Raw genomic sequence first — 20147 nt, 5'->3', positions numbered from 1 at the left:
ATTCAACTGCAAACAAGGTCAAACTCATGTGTTTATAACATGTATAAATGTAAATATATGGAAGATAAGATTTAATTTAAGGCATTGACCTAGAGATTTAAAAAAAATGATAATTAGTGAAATTAGAAATATTTTCTACTTTTCTTTTTCACACACTTTTACATTCATGTTGAAAGTCTGATTTTAGTCAGACTAAGATGATAATTCAGTTTTCTTATCGTCATGTGAACACATTAGTCCGACTAAACTCGAGCTAGTCTTAGTCAGACTAAGATGTTAATTCAGTTTTCTTATCGTCATGTGAACACATTAGTCTGTCTAAACTTGAGTAAACAAATAAAAATTTAGGACAGAGAATAAAATCAAGATAAAAATAAGAATTTTCAGGCCTCAATGCAGATTTTTTCAGTAGCATATGGTACAAGGACGACGGGACGTCAGGTTCTGCAGCAGAGAGACGGAGGACGAGCAGCAGAGCGGACATGATTCAATGACTGCAGTCCAACGCCACGGCGACCATCTGCTCATGAGAGACTTTACATCAGAGGGACGAGAAAAGACAAGAGGAAAGACAGAAGACAAGAGGGACGTGGTTTCGCCTCTGAAATGAGACAAATTACTTTCTCTAACGCTCAGAGACATTTCTGTCTTTTGGACAGAAAGAAGTGCAAAGGTCATCAGGACAATCCGGAAAAAGATGGAAGAGGAGAATTTCTGACGGATGAGGAAACAACACGAGAAGAGGAAGACAAATGTCCATCCTGTAGCTGCTGGTTTTCAATAGAGGACAAAAAGACAATAAATAACTCAGCGTCACATGAGGTTCATGAATGAGAGGATGTAGAAAAAACCAGAAAGAATAGAGGTGTATTTATGAAGCTTCATCGTCACTTAAATCAATACACTTATATCCAGGGCTGCAACTCATCATTATGAGGTGTTTATGTGTTAATGGGCGGAGCTTAATCTGTAACTTTGTTCTGTTTGGCGGATCAGTCTAAATTTTTCGTGATGTGTATGTGATCACTCAAGTGTGTTCACGTCAAAGTTTGGTGAGAATCGAACCACAGACGACGAAATGATCAAACCTTCAACATATACCGATCACTTCTAATGGACAAAGGTGTGAAAAAAACATGTCATATCCCCGTGAAAAACAATCACATTTCAACAGAAGTTGGTATATGTACTTGGGACCCTGAAACTCTATCATCAGACTAAGTTCAGATGTGAGTATCTCAGCGACATCTTTACACATCTTATATATTTAGGTCCATAAAATGTCAGAAAATGTTGAAAAATGTCCTGAATCAGAAAATATTCACATTTAAGAAGTCTTTTAATTGTCATCTTTTAATTGATCATCAAAATATCACTGCAGACAAAAGGGACAACAGAAGACCAGAGAAGACCAGAGGACCAGAGAAGACCAGAGGACGACAGAAGACCAGAGAAGACACACACAAACACACATTAAGAAACAGCTAAAATCAGAAAAAAGGAGAACGTGTTGATATATATAATACTTATTAATCTATAATAATAAAAATTATATAATTATCAGACAAACATATTGTTGTCATGTTTTGGAGGTGAATAATAAATTGTAATTTCACGCTGTCAGGAGCAGAATCTGAGCACAAACACACACAAAAAGAGCAGAAATGAAATGTGGACGTGATTATTGTCCATTAATTCAGCAGAAGACGCTAACAAGTGCTAATGTGCTGGAGACACATACTCACAGTGTTTTGCTGTGTGCGTGGAAACGTTAACGCGCAGCTTTTTAAAGTGGGTTTTGTTACTGGGGTTGTTCTTTTTTTGTCTGCACAGAACAATTAAGATTATCAGGATTATCTCTGGATTATAATATAAATGAATGACATAAGAGTGATTATGTCGTCTACATTTGTGCACTTTTCATACAAAAATACTTGACCTTCATGACTTGAGGGGACATTGCATTGATTTACATTCATTTCCTGGAGACTTACTCTAACCTTAACCACAATTACTACTGGCCTAAGCCTAACCATAACCCTAACCTCAACCTAACCTTAAAACATATCTTCACCTTAAAAGGTAGTCATTTACGTTATGGGGACTTGCTTTTTGTCCCCACAAGGAAGACAAGTCCCCATAATATGACTGTGTAATCAGGTTTAGGTCCCCACAACATTAGTAAAACCTACCTAATACACACACACACAGGCAGCATTAGTGTAAATCAGGGATGTTCTGTGCTCACAGACAGAGATGAGAGGATTAACCTGCGAGTACTGAGGTCACACATGAACACATGAACCACACATGAACCACACATAAATCACACATGAATCACACATGAACACATGAACCACACATGAATCACACATGAATCACACATGAACGTATGAACCACACATAAATCACACATGAACACATGAACCACACAAACCACACATGAACACTGAACCACACATAAATCACACATGAACCACACATGAACATATGAATCACACATGAACCACACATAAATCACACAAACCACACATGAATCACACATGAACACATGAACCACACATGAACCACACATAAATCACACATGAACACATGAACCACACAAACCACACATGAACACATGAATCACACAAACCACATATGAATCACACATAAATCGCACATGAACCACACATGAATCACACATAAACACGTGAACCACACATGAACCACACAAACCACACATGAACACTGAACCACACACAAATCACACATGAACCACACATGAACATGTATGAGTTCATTCTGTGGAATGTTTAAAAAGTTAAAAAATCAAAGCTCTGAACTGTGAGTAAAATCAGGATTAATCACAGTTTTTAAAGTGTTGTTACATTATGTTACATAATTACAGCAGGACTTGATGATAAAATGAGATTCATTTTTAAATCCAGCTCAACACAAGTGTAAAATAAAAGCGTACGAGTTTGACTCCACCAATGTGAATGGAGAATTCTAGAATTCTCTTTACAGCCAGTTACTTCTTCGGCTTCACCTTAGTTTTTTATATTCAGCCTCAGTTTCTTTGTTATAATGATCATTTCTTTTTAAATAACCTGTACTGTCCCTTTAATAAGCACTTCCAGACTGACTCCAGCAGGCCCCCCCCCCACCCTATCAACCCCCCCAGTTGCCTGGTTATAAGAAAAAACAAATGGGGTGGAGCCTCAGTAACAGAAGACAACGTTCACTGTTTTCCCTAAAAAAAGTGAACAATGGTTCATTTGATGCAGCGTGTGTGTGTGTGTGTGTGTCTCTGTGTGTGTGTGTGTGTGTATTTGTTTTGTCTTTAACCTGAAAGAAGCTCATAGTGAAGAGGGAAGGAGGGAAGGAGGGAAGGAAGGAAGGAAGGAAGGAAGGAAGGAAGGAAGGACTCATCCATCTCCATCATGACCCAGTTAACTGGACTTCACCTCCTCATGTGTTCATACATACACCCTGGACTTGTTGGTCCAGACTGGCCCACTACAATCTGCGCGTAGATACTGTGCCAACTCGCCCCACTGATGTACATACAAACACGCAAGCCCTTAATAACACCACTATACTGAGCAATATCCCTTTATATTCTGGAGCCTTGAATAAATAAATGATAAATATACAGTGTGTTGTTACTGTACTTGCTCTTAAGAAGGATACTGGAGAAATGATTTAAGATTCAAGAGTGTTTATTTATCACTCATTATCACACAGCTGCCTGCTGCCTATCACAAATCTGGACATGAAAAGTAGAGGAGTAGTGTGGAATAGGTTAAGTTTGAACAAGATTACATGCAAAAAATGAGTCTGCATGCAATCAGAACGTTGGCTAGTTGACTAAAGTATGGAAAACAATAGTATAATGATCTGAAAAATGGACAAACACTAACCCTAACACAAACACTGTACCTATTAAAATATATCTGCATCTTATGTGCAGATGTTTTACTGTAACAGTAGTTAATCAGTGTTTTATTCATTTTAACTATTGTATATAATGTGAAACTGTTGGACAATAAACCATAAAAACTGACTGGAAAAATATATGTAAAACATACATATACAGCATATATTATAGAGCTGAAACGATTAATCGATTACTAAATTAATCGACAACTATTTTGATAATCGATGAATCGGTTTGAAGCTTTTTTCATGATTAAAACAAGATTTTCAATTGTTTAAACTTCTTCATTTCTTTGCTCTGGATAACAAAGAAATCATTAAAAGTCAATCATTTTGGTGTGTGGACAAAACAAGACATTTGAGAACATCATCATTTCCAGGTTTGACAAACACCGTTTTCTGATATTTTATGGACCAAACGATTAATTGATTAATCGAGAAAATAATCGACAGATTAATCGATTATGAAAATAATCGTAAGCTGTAGCTCTAATATATTATTCAAGTTGTTAGATCAATGTCCTTCATGAACCAAATTGGACTGTTGGCACTAAAAAAGATGCATGTTGACACTTTAAACACTTTAACTCTTGTGACCTGGATTTGGGAGATTTCAATTATAGGATGAAATGATCAAAAACTGTGAACATAGCAGATCTATATACTCAAAACACATCACATTGCAACACGTGCGTTATAAGCATGTAGATCTGCAATTTAGTGTGAAAGTATGAGATGAAAGTATAAAACAGGGCTTAAATGGTCAATAAAATAGTATATGAATATAGTTATTGTTCCTGGGCCTCTGAAGCCTCTCATAAGGCCATTGAGCCAAGTATTCTTGACAGACAGGCCACTGGGCCAATCAATTGTCACATCATCTCTCCGCTGCATTGTGTCTGCAGCTGAGCACTGTGTTAGACAGCCGCTGTTTATCTTTGTTTTGCAGTGCGGTGCGGTGCCTGCCCCTTGTCTCGGTAACTACGGTAACTCTCCCGAGCCCAGGACATGTCCCTGGCATGTCGAAATAATAATAAAAGAAAAATGTCCGTCCGTCAGCCGGCCCAAAATCGATCGGCCCACCGGATGGCCAGTCTACCCCTGTACATACATGAGTCGTATGCAAATAAACACATGGCACAGGGTCAAAGGTCGACAGTCGTCACATCATCACTGAATAAACCTGATACTTTGTCTCAAAAGTCATCAAATATAAAAAAAACTTGAACGACAGACAGGAGATTGAACCTGTGACCCTTCAGTCACAAGACACTTTCTTTGTTGTTGACTGAAGAACGAGAAGAACTCGTCTCTGAGTCAACGATCAAATCATGCAAATGAAGTTCAGACAAAAACAACGTTGAGAAGGAGTAACAATAACATATTTCCAATATTTTAACGTTAATTGTCTTAATCATGAAAGTAATTTTTGACGGCACATAAGGGATTTTTGGTACTTAAAGTACATTTTTTTGTTAAATATTGTAGTATTTTTACAATTGCTCATTGCTCGTTGAAATATTTAATCACATTTTTACAATGATGACAGAAAGAGCGCTCAGGTGTTGTGAGGGGGTTAATGTTGGGTTTGACATGAGCAGAGGTCTGTCAGCAGCTGCACCAGTGTAAACAACAACAGGTCTGAGGTTTGGATCCTGATGCTTCAGTTTCACTCACTGATTAAACGCCAGCTAACATCACAGATTTTCTCTCTGGACTTTGGTGTGGGAGAGTGAGTGGTTTACAAAGTAACACAAAATTTAATCTATCTATCCTCCAGGCCCAGGAGAGCACATTCTCCAAGATTCAGACAGCTCCGCTGTCACAAGGACAGATTCAGGAAATCATTCCTGCCATCAGCCATCAAGACTTACAATAACTCTCTGTAATAAAAAAAAATAAACAATAAAAACTGCTCATTTGCACAATGCACATTTTCTCTTCGTGACATACGGTATGCCATGCAGTCCTTTATGCCATTCCTTTACTATTGCACTATTTTTTTTCCCCACTGTTGCACATTTTACATTTTATGTTTACATTCCATTTTATGTTTATAATATTTGTTTGTATTGCTGCTATGTTAAAACAATTTCCCCTTGGGGATGAATAAAGTATTTCTATTCTATTCTATCTCACTCCAAATTAAGGAGAGAATTATATTTTTATTTGACTTTTTCTCCTCAAAGTCACAGTGTGCAGATCTTTCCTGTTTCTTTTCAGCTTCACTCAAAACAGTTTCCAGCACTTTAATGTTATTATTTTCTGCAGAAGTGTGTGTGTGTGTGTGTGTGTGTGTGTTTTTGTGCGTGTATTCTGAATGAAACTCTGTCCGTCGCAGTAAATGCAGTAATGCACCAGGCCGAGTTTATCACTGGGACAGACGGTGTCCAGCAGACTGAGAGGTTGTTAACGTTCACAGCACAGAGCGTTTATTACCGTCTCCAAAAAGAAAAAAAAAGAAGAAAAATGACGACGTTGTGATTTCCAAAGTGTTTCAAACCAGTTTAAAGAATGTCTTCAAGCACGGGGACCATTTTAAACACATTCCACATTCTCCACTTTGTGACACACACATGGAATTCATCACTCTGTGTGTCTGTGTGTGTGTGTGTGTGTGTGTGTGTGTGCGTGTGGTGCCTCCTCCTGTGACCCACAGGCTGAAAATCTTACAACATCTCACTTGTGACTACAACATCAACGTGAGACTACAACATAAATGTGAGACTAAAACGTAAATGTGAGACTACAGCGTAAATGTGAGACTAAAACGTAAATGTGAGACTACAGCGTAGATGTGAGACTACAGCGTAGATGTGAGACTACAACATAAATGTGAGACTACAATGTAAATGTGATACTACAACGTTAATGTGAGACGACAATGGACATGTGAGAATAAAATGGAAATGTGAGACTACAACGTAAATGTGAGACTAAAACGTAAATGTGAGACTACAACATTAATGTGAGACTACAATGGACATGTGAGAATACAATGGAAATGTGAGAATACAATGGAAATGTGAGACTACAACGTAAATGTGAGACTAAAACGTAAATGTGAGAATACAGTGTAAATGTGAGACTAAAACGTAAATGTGAGACTAAAACGTAAATGTGAGACTACAGCGTAGATGTGAGACTACAATGTAAATGTAAGACTAAAACGTAAATGTGAGACTACAGCGTAAATGTGAGACTAAAACGTAAATGTGAGACTACAGCGTAGACGTGAGAATACAACATAGATGTGAGACTACAGTGTAAATGTGAGACCACAACATGAATTTGAGACTACAGCATAAATGTGAGACTACAACGTTAATGTGAGACTACAATGGACATGTGAGAATACAATGTTAATGTGAGACTACAACGTAAATGTGAGACTAAAACGTAAATGTGAGACTACAGTGTAAATGTGAGACTAAAATGTAAATGTGAGACTACAGCGTAGATGTGAGACTACAATGTAAATGTGAGACTACAATGTAGATGTGAGACTACAGCGTAAATGTGAGACTACAATGTAAATGTGAGACTACAGCGTAGATGTGAGACTAAAACGTATGTGAGACTACAGCGTAGATTTGAGACTACAACATGAATGTGAGACTACAGCGTAAATGTGAGACTACAACGTAAATGTGAGACTACGTTAATGTAAGCCTACAATGGACATGTGAGAATACAATGGAAATGTGAGACTACAACGTAAATGTGAGACTAAAACATAAATGTGAGACTACAACGTAAATGTGAGAATACAACGTAAATGTGAGACTATAATGTAAAATTGAGAGTAAAACGTAAATGTGAGACTACAACGTAAAATTGAGAGTACAACGTAAATGTGAGACAACAACGTACATTTGAGACTACAACATAAATGTGAGACTACAATGTAAATGTGAGTTCAGATTTGTTTCATTTGTCTATTTTTCTTTCTCATGTTCACCTTCAGTGCATGGATAACTGGTGTCACTGTTGCCTAGCAACAATGTTCCAACACAGTCACCCTTTGAAGGGAGCCCCAGTTTGTCAACTTAACTGACGGCACTGTGTGAAGTGTTTACAGAAGGCGAGCAGGGAGGTTGTCAGTGTGTTGCTCGAGGCTCCGCTCTGTTTACTCACGGCATCTGAAGCCTAAAGAAGAAGAAACAACAACGTCTGAGGTCACAGGGGAAAAAGTATCCTGCTCACACTGTGTCTCACGAATGTGACAAGTGTTCAACTGCAGAGAAACGAGAGAGACTCTGACACGACAAGAGACAACAAGAGATGACACCATGGACCCAATACACCACCATTTATTCAACCTAACATACTAACATTTAAAGATATTGTGTAAAGTCTGTTGAAACTCTCTCACACCAAGGTCCATAGAGAAAATCAGTGATTTTAACATCAGAGCACACAGGAGTTGTTGATCCACTGCTGCCTCCATCACTAAGTTCAAATGTCTTATTTTGTCACTTCAGTGTTTAAATTCCTTTGTTCAGATTGACCTCAGTGACACAAAATGACCACACGAGGCAGCAGCGGACCAGCAGCTCCTGTGTCCCCGCCACCTAAAATCAGTGATTTTCTCTATGGGTTTGGTGTGGGAGAGTGAGTGGTTTACAGACAGTGAGATAAAGACGTGATCATGTTCTTAAAGACATCGTAGATTTGAGCTAATGTAGATTTTATGAGTCCCTGCTTCAGATATTTAGAGAAGGTTCTCCTCACGCTCGGTCTTTATCCTCCTCTTCTTCCTGACGTGAGAGGATGTGGCGTTTGTTCTGCTCAGTCGACGACGACTTCCCCTCGTTCAGAGTTTTCATTTTCCTCCTCCTGCTTCAGCGCCGCCAGTCGCTCTCAGACCTCGACATTTTAGCTGAGTCGTATTTGATCTGTCTGTCTTTCAAATGACTCAGCAGAAATGTGTGGATATCAGCTTCATAAATGACTGTATCGCACTGATATTGATGTAGATACTATTGTCGAATGTCTGTCGGTGGTAAACGCCTCAGCACAAATGTTTAGTTAAAAGTGTTGCAGTTTAAGAGCGAGATAAGTGAAACCAAATTTTCGCGTTTCTTGTATCGTTTTCTCATTCTTTCATTGTATTTTTTGTACTTAATCGTGTGTTTGACACACAATGAAAATCAAACACGGTGATAATGGATCAGCAGCAGGTTTTTCTCTCCCTCTTGTGCAGATGTCATGACGTGTGTTTTCCATAAACACAAACATGTGAAGTCACTGATGATGAGGAGGAGAAAATTCTTCCTTCTGTTGTTGCTGCCACACACACACATGCAGCCGTCTGCCATGATGATGCTTCTTCTTCCCGGGGAGGTGATGTCATCGCTGGAGCGGACAGGATTAGAGGGGGAGGAGGAGGTGGGTGAGGAGGGAGATGTTTCAGCCAGATTGCATCATCTTAGACAGACACTTTCAGCCTGTTTCCTTCCCTCGCTGTCGTTTCCCTCCTGTAGTCAAAGCTGGCGTGAATCGAGGAGGAGGAGGAGCTCTGACAGCGAGGTCTCATGGGGTGAAAGTAACGTGAAAACACTCCTCTGCTCGTCCGCTGAGAAACATAAATGAAAGTGATGGTAAAACGCATGTTTTCTTTCTTTTCCTCTGACACAAATATTTGAGTTTCCTGCTCCTCGTGTTCCTTCTGACTCCTCTGTGACTTCTGTGACCTCTGTGACCTCCAGCAGCCTGGACTCTGCTGTGATGATGACGATTACATTACACTACATGTCATTTGGCAGACGCTTTTATCCAAAGCGACTGACAATAAGTACAAAGTACAATAAGACGATGATGATGATGTGATCTAATCTCCTCCAGAGTTTAGCAGAATCTGCAGAAGTGGAAACTGTGTTTTTTTTGTGAACCCTGAACTTTTTAGTTTAGTGTTTCAGTAAAAAAAAAAAAAAAAAAACATTTACACACTACATTTACGCTTCATTTAAGTGTTTACAACCAATAAGCTGCTTCAGGAAAATGATGATGTCATTGTTAGGGAGGAGCCTATATGATCATCTATATCAGTCAAAATCAATGGATTGGAAATCAGACTGATAAAAGTTTATATGCACATACGTATATATACACATGTATCATGTCTTTGAAACAGCTTGAAATTAATGAATGATTTTTAGTGTTTCCTGTTATAAAAGTGTGTCTAACGTGAGATAAAGACGTGAAAAAACTCAAACGTAAACAAGACATAAAATAAAAAAGAGCTGATATTTTCTTCCAGATAAAAAACTCAAACCTGCGTTTTTCTCTGACGTCTGGACATGGGCGTGTCCTAAAAACAAACACGCCCTCAGCCCGTTCACATTAATGTTGTTCTGTGAGGTGAACGCATATGAATATTTACACAAGCGTCTCCTGAAGCCTCTTGTCTCTCATACAGAGTGACAGCAGGGGTTAAGTGGGCAGGCGTGAAGACGGGTTAAGAGGGGGGTTCCTGACATTTTGTTGTTCCATGCAGTTCATGTTGTATCTGTTTAGTCTAAACTTCATCAATCTAATGCTGTGTGTGTGTGTGTGTGCCAGTTAACATTAATGCACTTTAAAACATACATTTAACTAATTTTCTGCTATTCTGTTTTTTATTGTAAGGATCTTAATTCTTTGGAAAAATTGTAGAACTTTCATCTCAGTTCTTTAAATGAGCCTAAAATGGCTATGCTACACACAAGCTTACTAATTTGTTCCTGGGGGCAAGAAATGTCACCTTTGCATAAAAACAGCTGGAAAAACATTATATATTAATACTTTTTTGTACTTTAAATGAGTAGCTCTTATAAAACTACTTGCTTAGGGCCCGAGCCACGAATGGCAGGGGCCATCAGATTATTCTTATATCCATGGATTTGCAGTCATTTTTGAGGAGATTAACGAGCAGAAAAACTCTTTGCATGGAGGTCAGGTCTGGCGAAAGTGCTATATTGGGCATAGTTCCCAGACCTAGTGTTGCTCAAGGGCTCTATTGCACCCCCTAAGGTGAAAACAGAGGCAAAATTGAGTTCCATCGAGTTTCCCGAAACTTCGTGGTAAGATGTTATCGACCAAGACGAACAAAAAAGTCAACCGTAACCATGGCCTCAACTCAACAGGAAGTCGATTTTATAGTCACGTAAATATAGCGAGTGTGTGTGAACACACACATCTGAAATGACTGCAGCGAGGTTCAAGTGAGGACAACGTTTTACGCCAAGTGACTGCAAAACTCCAGCCTCACATCAATAAATGCTCACAGGAGATCAAATATGGATTAATGGTCCTTCTGCTGTGTGTGTGTGTGTGTGTATGAGACTGTCACACACTCGGCAGAAGAACAAAAACCCTGTGAACATCCCCACAGGTTGTCATCTCTCAGGAAGGATGACTGAGACAGAGACAGAGAATAACGTCTCTATGGCAACTGTCGATCTAAAGGTGAGACGTTATCATGCAGGAGGAACACACACACACACACACACACACAGTGTGTGAAGTGTGTGAAGTGTGTGTGTACAGCTGCAACAATCAATCCTTTTCTCTTCCATCTCTCGTATGATAATCACTTTGATTGTTTCCGTGATTTCAGCTTCTTCCCTTTTTTGCTCCTCAACGACAGGAAACTGAACCAAAATATGAATGTAATAAAAATGATTAATTACTCTTATATTACAGATCTTTTGTGTGTGTGTCTCCCCACACCAAAGTCCATAGAGAAATCAGTGATTTTAGCTCACAGGGACACAGGAGCTGCTGGTCCTCTGCTGCCTCGTGTGGTCACTTTGTGTCACTGAAATAATTTGGAATAAAGAATTTTATAAGCCAAATTTTACAAAATAAGACATTAGAACTGAGAGAGAGAGTGAGAGATGATGACAATGTGTGGACATTTTTAAAAATTAGGTCAAATAAAGTGAGAGGATATTAGATTCCCTGCAGCCGCCGCCGTCACCACCACGACTGCACATTTACTGCATCATCAGAGTGTTTAAATAATGCAGTGAGGGAATCTGGGAATCTGACCCTGTTACACAGTGACACACACACACATAAACACACATGTACTGCAACAACACACACACACACATACTGCAAACACACACACACACTGCAGACTAAAATTCAATCCTTTCTGTAACCTGAAAAAACTTTTCTCAATCTTCTCTAACCTCCTTGACCCACCCACTCCCACTCCTCCCTCCTCCCAATTAACTTTGTCAACTACTTTTTTTTTGCTCCTCTTTTCTGGCATGTTTTACGCTTTTTCCTTAAAATGGTCCACTTTTATTACTTTTGCATTCCGTTTAATGCTCTTCTCTGCACTTTTGGGAACTCCGTCGGCAGACACGCTCAGCGGATCCATTGTTTACACCAGGGATCAGCTGTTGGTGTTGCGCAACACCGCTCTCTCTCCCAACGCGGAATGGACGATTCCAACGGTTTTAAAGAGGAAGAGACGGGGCTGCAGAGCAGGTCGGAGGAAACAGGAGAGGAAACGTAGGTTCCGTCCTTTCATTCCATCCATCATCATGGGAAACGTCCGCTCCCTCGTGAACAAAACGGACGAGCTTGCGGCGCTGACCCTGCACGAGAGAGACTTCAGGGAGAGCAGCCTGCTGTGCTTCACGGAGACCTGGCTGACGGAGAAGACACCGGACTTGGTCGTTTCCCTGGAGGGGTTTAAGACAGTACGTGCAGGAATGGACGATTCCAACGGTTTTAAAGAGGAAGAGACGGGGCTGCAGAGCAGGTCGGAGGAAACAGGAGAGGAAACGTAGGTTCCGTCCTTTCATTCCATCCATCATCATGGGAAACGTCCGCTCCCTCGTGAACAAAACGGACGAGCTCGCGGCGCTGACCCGGCACCAGAGAGACTTCAGGGAGAGCAGCCTGCTGTGCTTCACGGAGACCTGGCTGACGGAGATGACACCGGACTCAGTCGTTTCCCTGGAGGAGTTTAAGACAGTACGTGCAGACCGGAATGTGGCTGGGAAGAGGAGAGGCGGAGGAGTGGCTGTGTTTATTAACGAGAGATGGTGCGACCCCGTGCACGTCTCCATCAAAGAACAAGTTTGCACAAAGGACATTGAGTTTGTTGCGGTGGGCATCAGCCCGTATTACATCCCGAGGGAGTTCTCGCATGTGATTGTGTACACAGTCTACATCCCTCCCTCAGCCGATGCAGCCGCAGCATGTGAGAGGCTGCACAGCTCATTGTCGGCACTGCAAACGGAACACCCAAACTCTCTCCTGCTCATAAATGGTGATTTCAACCATGCCTCGTTTTCCCCCTTTCTCCCCACGTTCACACAGTACGTGAAGTGCCACACCCGGGAGAACAAGACGCTGGACCTCTTATATGCAAATATAAAGGGTGCGTACACCTCCGCCCCCCTCCCTCCACTCGGCCGCTCTGATCACAACCTGATACGTCTGCGACCTGAATACACACCCGTGGTGAGGAGGCAGCCCGCACAGAAAATAACTGTAATGATGTGGAATGAAGAAGCCAAGGAGAGGTTGAGAGACTGCTTCGAGACAACAATCTGGGAGACTTTCTCTGATAGAGATAACATCGACGGCTTCAATGACTGTTTCACAGATTACATAAAATTATGTGAGGAGAACGTCGCACCAACCCGCAGGGTGCGGTGCTTTGCCAACATCAAGCCATGGGTGACCCCTCAACTTCAAGTCCTGCTGAACCAGAAGAAGAGGGTGTTTGCTTCAGGGAGCAGAGAGGAACTGAAAGAAGTCCAGCGGGAGCTCAAGCAGGCGATCAGAAAGGCTAAGGACGTCTACAAGAGGAAACTGGAGGAGCAGATGGGGCAGAGCAGGACGAGGGATGTGTGGAGAGGCCTGAAGAACATCACAGGTCATGGACAGAGTGGAGCCAGAGTCAAAGCAGGGGGGGACCAGCGATGGGCCACTGAACTGAATCAATACTTCAACCAATTCGATCAGGGCCCCCCTCCCCTCTCCACCTCTGCCCCCCAATCCTCACACGCCTGCTATCCAGTGGCCACAGCCACCATCCACCAACCGTCCTCACCTCCAAAACACCTCACTCCAACACCCCACCCCCCACAGCCCCAGCTGCCCACTCCCCCCTCTCTGTGACAACCGAGCAGGTGAGGAGAGAACTGAGGCGACTGAAGACCAGGAAAGCTGTGGGACCAGATGGGATCAGCCCCAGACTGCTCAGTGACTGTGCTGACCAACTCTGTGAGGTGGTCGCGCACATCTTCAACCTGAGCCTCAGACTGGAGAAGGTCCCGGTCCTGTGGAAGACCTCCTGTGTGGTTCCACTTCCTAAGACAGCGCAGGCAAAGGAGCCGAGCCACTTCAGACCCGTCGCCCTGACCTCTCATCTGATGAAGACCATGGAGAGGCTGGTCCTCAGACATCTTCGCATGGTGGTGAGCTCCGTGATGGACCCGCTGCAGTTCGCCTACAGGCCGAAGATCGGGGTGGATGACGCTGTCATCTACCTGCAGCACCGGGCGCTGACTCACCTGGAGGCCGCCGGTGCTGCGGAGGAAGATGGAGGACATAGGAGTGGGGACGCAGCTGGCTGCATGGACCACCGACTACCTCACCAACAGGCGGCAGTATGTGAGGCTGCAGGACTGCAGGTCTGAGGTGGCCATCTGCAGCATCAGGGCACCTCAGGGGACGGTGCTCTCACCGTTCCTCTTCTCCCTCTACACCTCGGACTACACCTACAACTCCAGCAGCTGTCACCTCCAGAAGTTCTCCGATGACTCAGCCATTGTTGGCTGTGTGTCTGAGGGGGACGAGCTGGAGTACAGGTCGGTCATCAAGGACTTCGTGGACTGGTGTGAGAGCAACTTCTTGTGCTTGAACACCGGAAAGACGAGGGAAATGGTGATCGACTTCCGGAAAAAGACCCCACCACACCCACTGGTGAGTATCCAGGGCTCGGACATTGAGCTGGTGGATAATTTCAAGTACCTTGGTGTTCACCTCAACAATAAACTGAACTGGACCACTCACATCGACGCCCTGTACAAAAAGGGTCAAAGTCGCCTCCACCTCCTGAGGAGACTGAGGTCCTTCGGAGTGTGCAGACCTCTACTCCGGACTTTTTATGACTCCGTGGTGGCCTCTGTCATCCACTATGCTGTGGTTTGCTGGGGAGCAGGCAGCACGGACCGGGACAGAAAGAAACTGAAAAGGCTGGTCAGGAGGGCCGGCTTTGTCCTGGGCCGCTCACTGGAATCGGTGGAGGAGGTGGGACAGAGGAGGACGTTATCCAGACTGTCCTCCATCATGGATAACACACTCCACCCACTGCACCTGACTGTGGAGGGGCTTGGCAGCTCCTTCAGTGGCAGGCTCCGGCACCCTCAGTGTAGGACGGAGCGCTACCGAAAGTCCTTCATCCCCACTGCTGTTCGGATATTTAACTCCTCGTCCTAAATGTCCACTCACTTTCCTATTTACCCCTGATACTTACTCTATATTAGAGTGTAATTTAAATTTTTTGGATCAAACAAACGGATCCGGTCCAGCCTACATCCAGGACATGATCAAATCCTACACCCCAGCCCGCCCACTCCACTCTGCATCGTCAAACCGGCTGGCTGCCCCCTCACTGAGAGGATCGCAGAGACATTCACCGAACTCAAGACTGTTCACTGTCCTAGCTCCCAAAGGATGGAACGAGCTCCCCATCAACATCCGGACAGCAGAAAGCCTCCACATCTTCCACCGCCAACTAAAAACACATCTCTTTCAACTCTACCTCGACTAAGACGACGACAAAAAAATAAAAATAAAAATAACGAGCACTTACTTGTACATTGCACTTATGACTAGCACATTATAGTTTGGCTTACTTGAAGCACTTAGTTACTTCTAGCTCTTGTTTGTACCCAAATGTTTAAATGCACTTATTGTAAGTCGCTTTGGATAAAAGCAACTGCCAAATGACATGTAATGTAACACATACACAGTGGAAACACTCAAATTAAAATGCAATGTGTGCTTTTGCACTCAGCTGTTAAAAATTACTCTCTCTCTCTCTCTCTCTCTCTCTCCATACATGGTGGAGCTGCAGTTGAAACAGAGGAAAGTCAGCAGCAGCTGAAATATGACACTGTGATTGTCTCCAGACTCACAGTCAGTCTGAAGAAGAATAAGAAAGACGAGGAGGAGGCTGACAAGAAGAAAGACAAGAGCAAGAAAAAAGGCAAGAAAATCAAAAAGTAGAAGAAGAGGCCAAAAGGGACGGTCTGTGAAAATGACCCTGAATTATAAAACATATTTAAAGTCAAACACTGAAGTCACAGTTTATTAATCGTTTCTGTTTTAACACAAACTCTATTTATGTTTATGTCTGTAGCTCCGCCCACTATCACCACCACCACACCCTCTACGATATAATATTTAAATATCTTCTTTAAAACGTAACATGTAGAGATGCTCTGACGTCTGTATTAGCACCCGTGTTAGCGTCTGTATGAGTGTCGGCGTTCGTGCCTGTGTTAGCACCTGTGTTAGCACATGTGCTAGCACCGGTGTTAGTGCCTGTGTTAGCACCCTCTACGGTCAGCGTCCGTCCCTGGTTGTCCTCTAACAGACAGTCGGGGGCAGCAGAGACATTTAAATGAACCTGTGATTGTTTCACTGATGTATGAACACATGAATGCACTGATGCTATGGAAAAAAACTGTAATATAATGAGAATCATTCATGTGTCTGAAGAGAGAGAAAGAGAGAGACAGAGAGAGTCATGTGAACAGCTGCTCGCTCGCCCTCTCTCTCTGTCTCTGCTGGACGGGATTTTCCAAAAACGACTTCTTCACCACGATAACAATGTCTCACTGACACACTCGTCTCTCTCTCTGTGTCTTTCTCTCTCTCTGTCTCTCTCTCTGTGTCTTAATCCCTCTCTGTCTCTGTGTCTTTCTCTCTCTGTCTCTGTCTCTGTGTCTTTCTCTCTCGCTGTCTCTCTCTCTGATCATATTTAACGTTTGTTGCTACAAAGATCAAACAGTTGATGAGAATCAATAATGAAACTGATCATTTCTGACTGATGACAAAAATCACAGGAAAACAACAGCACGATAGTGACTCCCCAACTACAACACCAAATGTATCATCAAAAAACAACACAATACTGCACAATACGACAACTGAGACAACACAATAACAACCAAGCAACCCAACAGCACCACCGCAACAACAACACAATAACCACAGCACCACCGTAACAACAACACAATAACCACAGCACCACAACAACAACACAATAACAAAAGCATCACAACAACAACACAATAACCACAGCACCACAACAACAACACAATAACCACAGTACCACAACAACAACAATATCCACAGCACCACCACCACAACAACACAATAACCACAGTGACAATGCAACAACACAATAACCACAGTGACACTGCAACCAAATACTACCATAAAACACACAACTACACAAAAAACTACCACAACTACACCAAAGTACTACCACAACTACACCATAATACTACCACAACTACACAATAACAAAAGCATCACAACAACAACACAATAACCACAGCACCACAACAACAACACAATAACCACAGCACCACTGCAACAACAACACAATAACCACAGTGACACCGCAACCAAATACTACCATAAAATACACAACTACACAAAAAACTCCCACGACTACACCAAAGTACTACCACAACTACACCACAACTACACCAAAGTACTACAACTACACAACAATACTATACTACCACAAGTACACCAAAGTACTACTACAACTACACAACAATACTACCACAACTACACAACAATACTACCACAAAAACACAACCATAACAACAGTACAGCACCACAAAACTACCACAACTTCACCCATCAACCACAGTAACCTCACAACTACAACCAAATAACTGCTGAAAACTTACCAACAACAATGAAATCACAGCCGCACAAACTAAAGTACAGATGTAATATGAACTTGAACGGTGTGCGTGTGTGTCCTCATCACTCAGCTCTAACTCTGACCCGGTTCTTCCTCTCACTTTCACACCAAGCAGCAGCGACTCAAACCCCGCAGCAACAGCGGCTGTAGCAGCGGTAGTAGCGGCGGCGGCAGATCTGGGAACAGCGTCCCAGCTTCAGCTACTCACCCTCGGATAACTCCAGCTCCAGTTCGGCTAGTTTGGCCCGAACCTCTGCAGGAAGCGGCGCCGGGTCCCGGTCCGCCATTCCTTCGTCAGAACCGGGTTTAAACTAGTGTTTTTCCGGCACTGTCTCCTCGCGAACGTCGCTCCAGAGTTTCCCACCGAAAAATCCTCCGGTAAAAATCCAAAGTCAGTCCCGGCGTGAGTGACTGAGTGACAGAGTGAGTGTCGCCGTGTGTGTGCGCGTGTGTGTGTGTGTGGAGCAGCGGCTCCACGTCCTCCGCAAAGTTGCGTCAAGCTGCTCTAAACATGGCGCTTCCTATTCCGGTCCGCATTTTTTCAAAATAAGAACACTTCACTCCTTTAAGTATATAAATGTATGTTTGAATACTTGTTTGTTTTTAAAATAATCACATCAATTAATAAATGAATGGAAAATAAAAGGTACTAGGAATTTAAAGGGATAATTCCCACATCTTTTAATGACAATTTATTTTATTCATTTATTAATTAATTGAAATATATGTAATAATTTAACATGATTTAGCAAATTAAAATGATTAATGACACTGTTCTGACTATGTTTACAATTAATTCATCATAACACTCTCAAAATTATATATAAAAGAAAGGAAAAGATTAAAATAATCACAAAGTTCACTCAAAGACAAAGGCTTATTATATTTTTACTGTATAAAATAAATCAAAATTTAGGGATATCAAACTGTGCACATAATTTTTTGGTGACCTTTTGGTTTTTATTCACAATATAATATATTATAAATTGTTTATAATAATACAGTACCTGTTCTGTTTAGAGTAGTTGTATTATTTTATAGGGAAATTATACTTTTAATACTTTTCCATCCAGGTGAATTATTATTTTATAGAAATCTTTAATTAATTTATTCATTCATTAACTTTTTTTAGAGCTGCACATCAATCAATTAAAAATAAATGAATAATATGAATTAGAGTGATTATTAATTACATATTCTCTGTTTTTGAGTAAAAACTAAGACAAAACGTGTTGAGTTGTCAGAAATATGTTTAACCTCCATGAACTGCTTTTGTGCTTTTATTTTGAAGTGACACTCATGTTTCCGGTTTGCAACTTTAATGATGGCAGACTGTATTCACCTCACAGTTCAAACATTAGAAAATAAAGAAAAAACTAAAAACAATAACTTTGATGAAGACAAGAGTATTGGTGTCGTTTAAATAACCACTAGGGGGCGCCAAAAGCTGTCTGTCTGCACAAATGACTGCTTTTATCGTTTATTTTTTTTACATGTGTGTTTTTATGGTTGTATATAAAGATGACGTCAATGTCTCCAAACATTTGTCCACTTTGTTCTAAGTGAATTTCTGACATAAAATTATAAAACGTTATAAGAAAGTCAAATGAGACCAAAACACACAAAACAATTTAGTTCATAAAAATAATTAAAACAAGTGAAAAACAGACTAATTATTAATAAACAGGTCATTAACAGGTTATTAATAAACAGGTCAATGATGTTTGTCTGCCGTTTCTCTGCTGCCATCTAGTGTTCATTCACCTTCATCACAACTCAAATTTTATTTAGAAAAAAGTCACACAAAAACAGACTTACTGATGAAGAGGATGAGGGTGAATGAGTGAATGTGATTAAATAAAAATACAATAAGAAAAAATTCAAAACTTCTGACAGAAATAAGAATTTTATATTATAAAGTTTTTCTTTCCAGAGAATTATTTATCCTCAGCTGTTTCTGATCTTTTTTTAATAAAAACATTCAACTGATTTAAATTAATGTTTGTTTTTTAACTGATGAACGGAAGAATCAGGTGAGTTAGAGCAGAGAAAAAATCTGGGAGGATCAGGACTGAGAAACACTGGAATAAAGTGAAATTAAAACACTTTCAAGTGAAATTAAAACGTGAAGTGAAGGATGAGGATGAAGGAGTGAATGTGATTAAATAAAATGCTGATGTTACAATCATTGTTTATCCTTTTAATATTAATTTAGTTTATTGATTTTGAGAACTTCACACGTGAATGAATGACATTACTT

The 20147-nt window shown here is 41.3% G+C and overlaps 1 protein-coding gene across 2 annotated transcripts in view; it reads right to left on the bottom strand.

Annotated features, from left to right (window-relative positions):
* The window catches only part of LOC131456171 (disco-interacting protein 2 homolog C), an 84219-nt gene extending 65849 nt beyond the window's left edge, over nt 1–18370 (bottom strand). Inside the window, exon 1 of one of the 2 annotated variants that reach the window (XM_058624235.1) lies at nt 18096–18370. In XM_058624235.1, the coding sequence (XP_058480218.1) occupies nt 18096–18174 (79 nt within the window). In that variant the 5' untranslated portion in view covers nt 18175–18370. The remainder of the gene's footprint in view (nt 1–18095) is intronic. The other variant, XM_058624244.1, reaches the window with a different exon arrangement.
* Between the last annotated feature and the right edge of the window lie 1777 nt (nt 18371–20147).

Source organism: Solea solea, chromosome 1 (assembly GCF_958295425.1).
Source record: "Solea solea chromosome 1, fSolSol10.1, whole genome shotgun sequence".
Lineage (NCBI taxonomy): Eukaryota > Metazoa > Chordata > Actinopteri > Pleuronectiformes > Soleidae > Solea > Solea solea.
The sequence above is the reverse complement of the archived record's forward strand: the minus strand, read 5'-3'. Positions and strand labels throughout refer to the sequence as shown.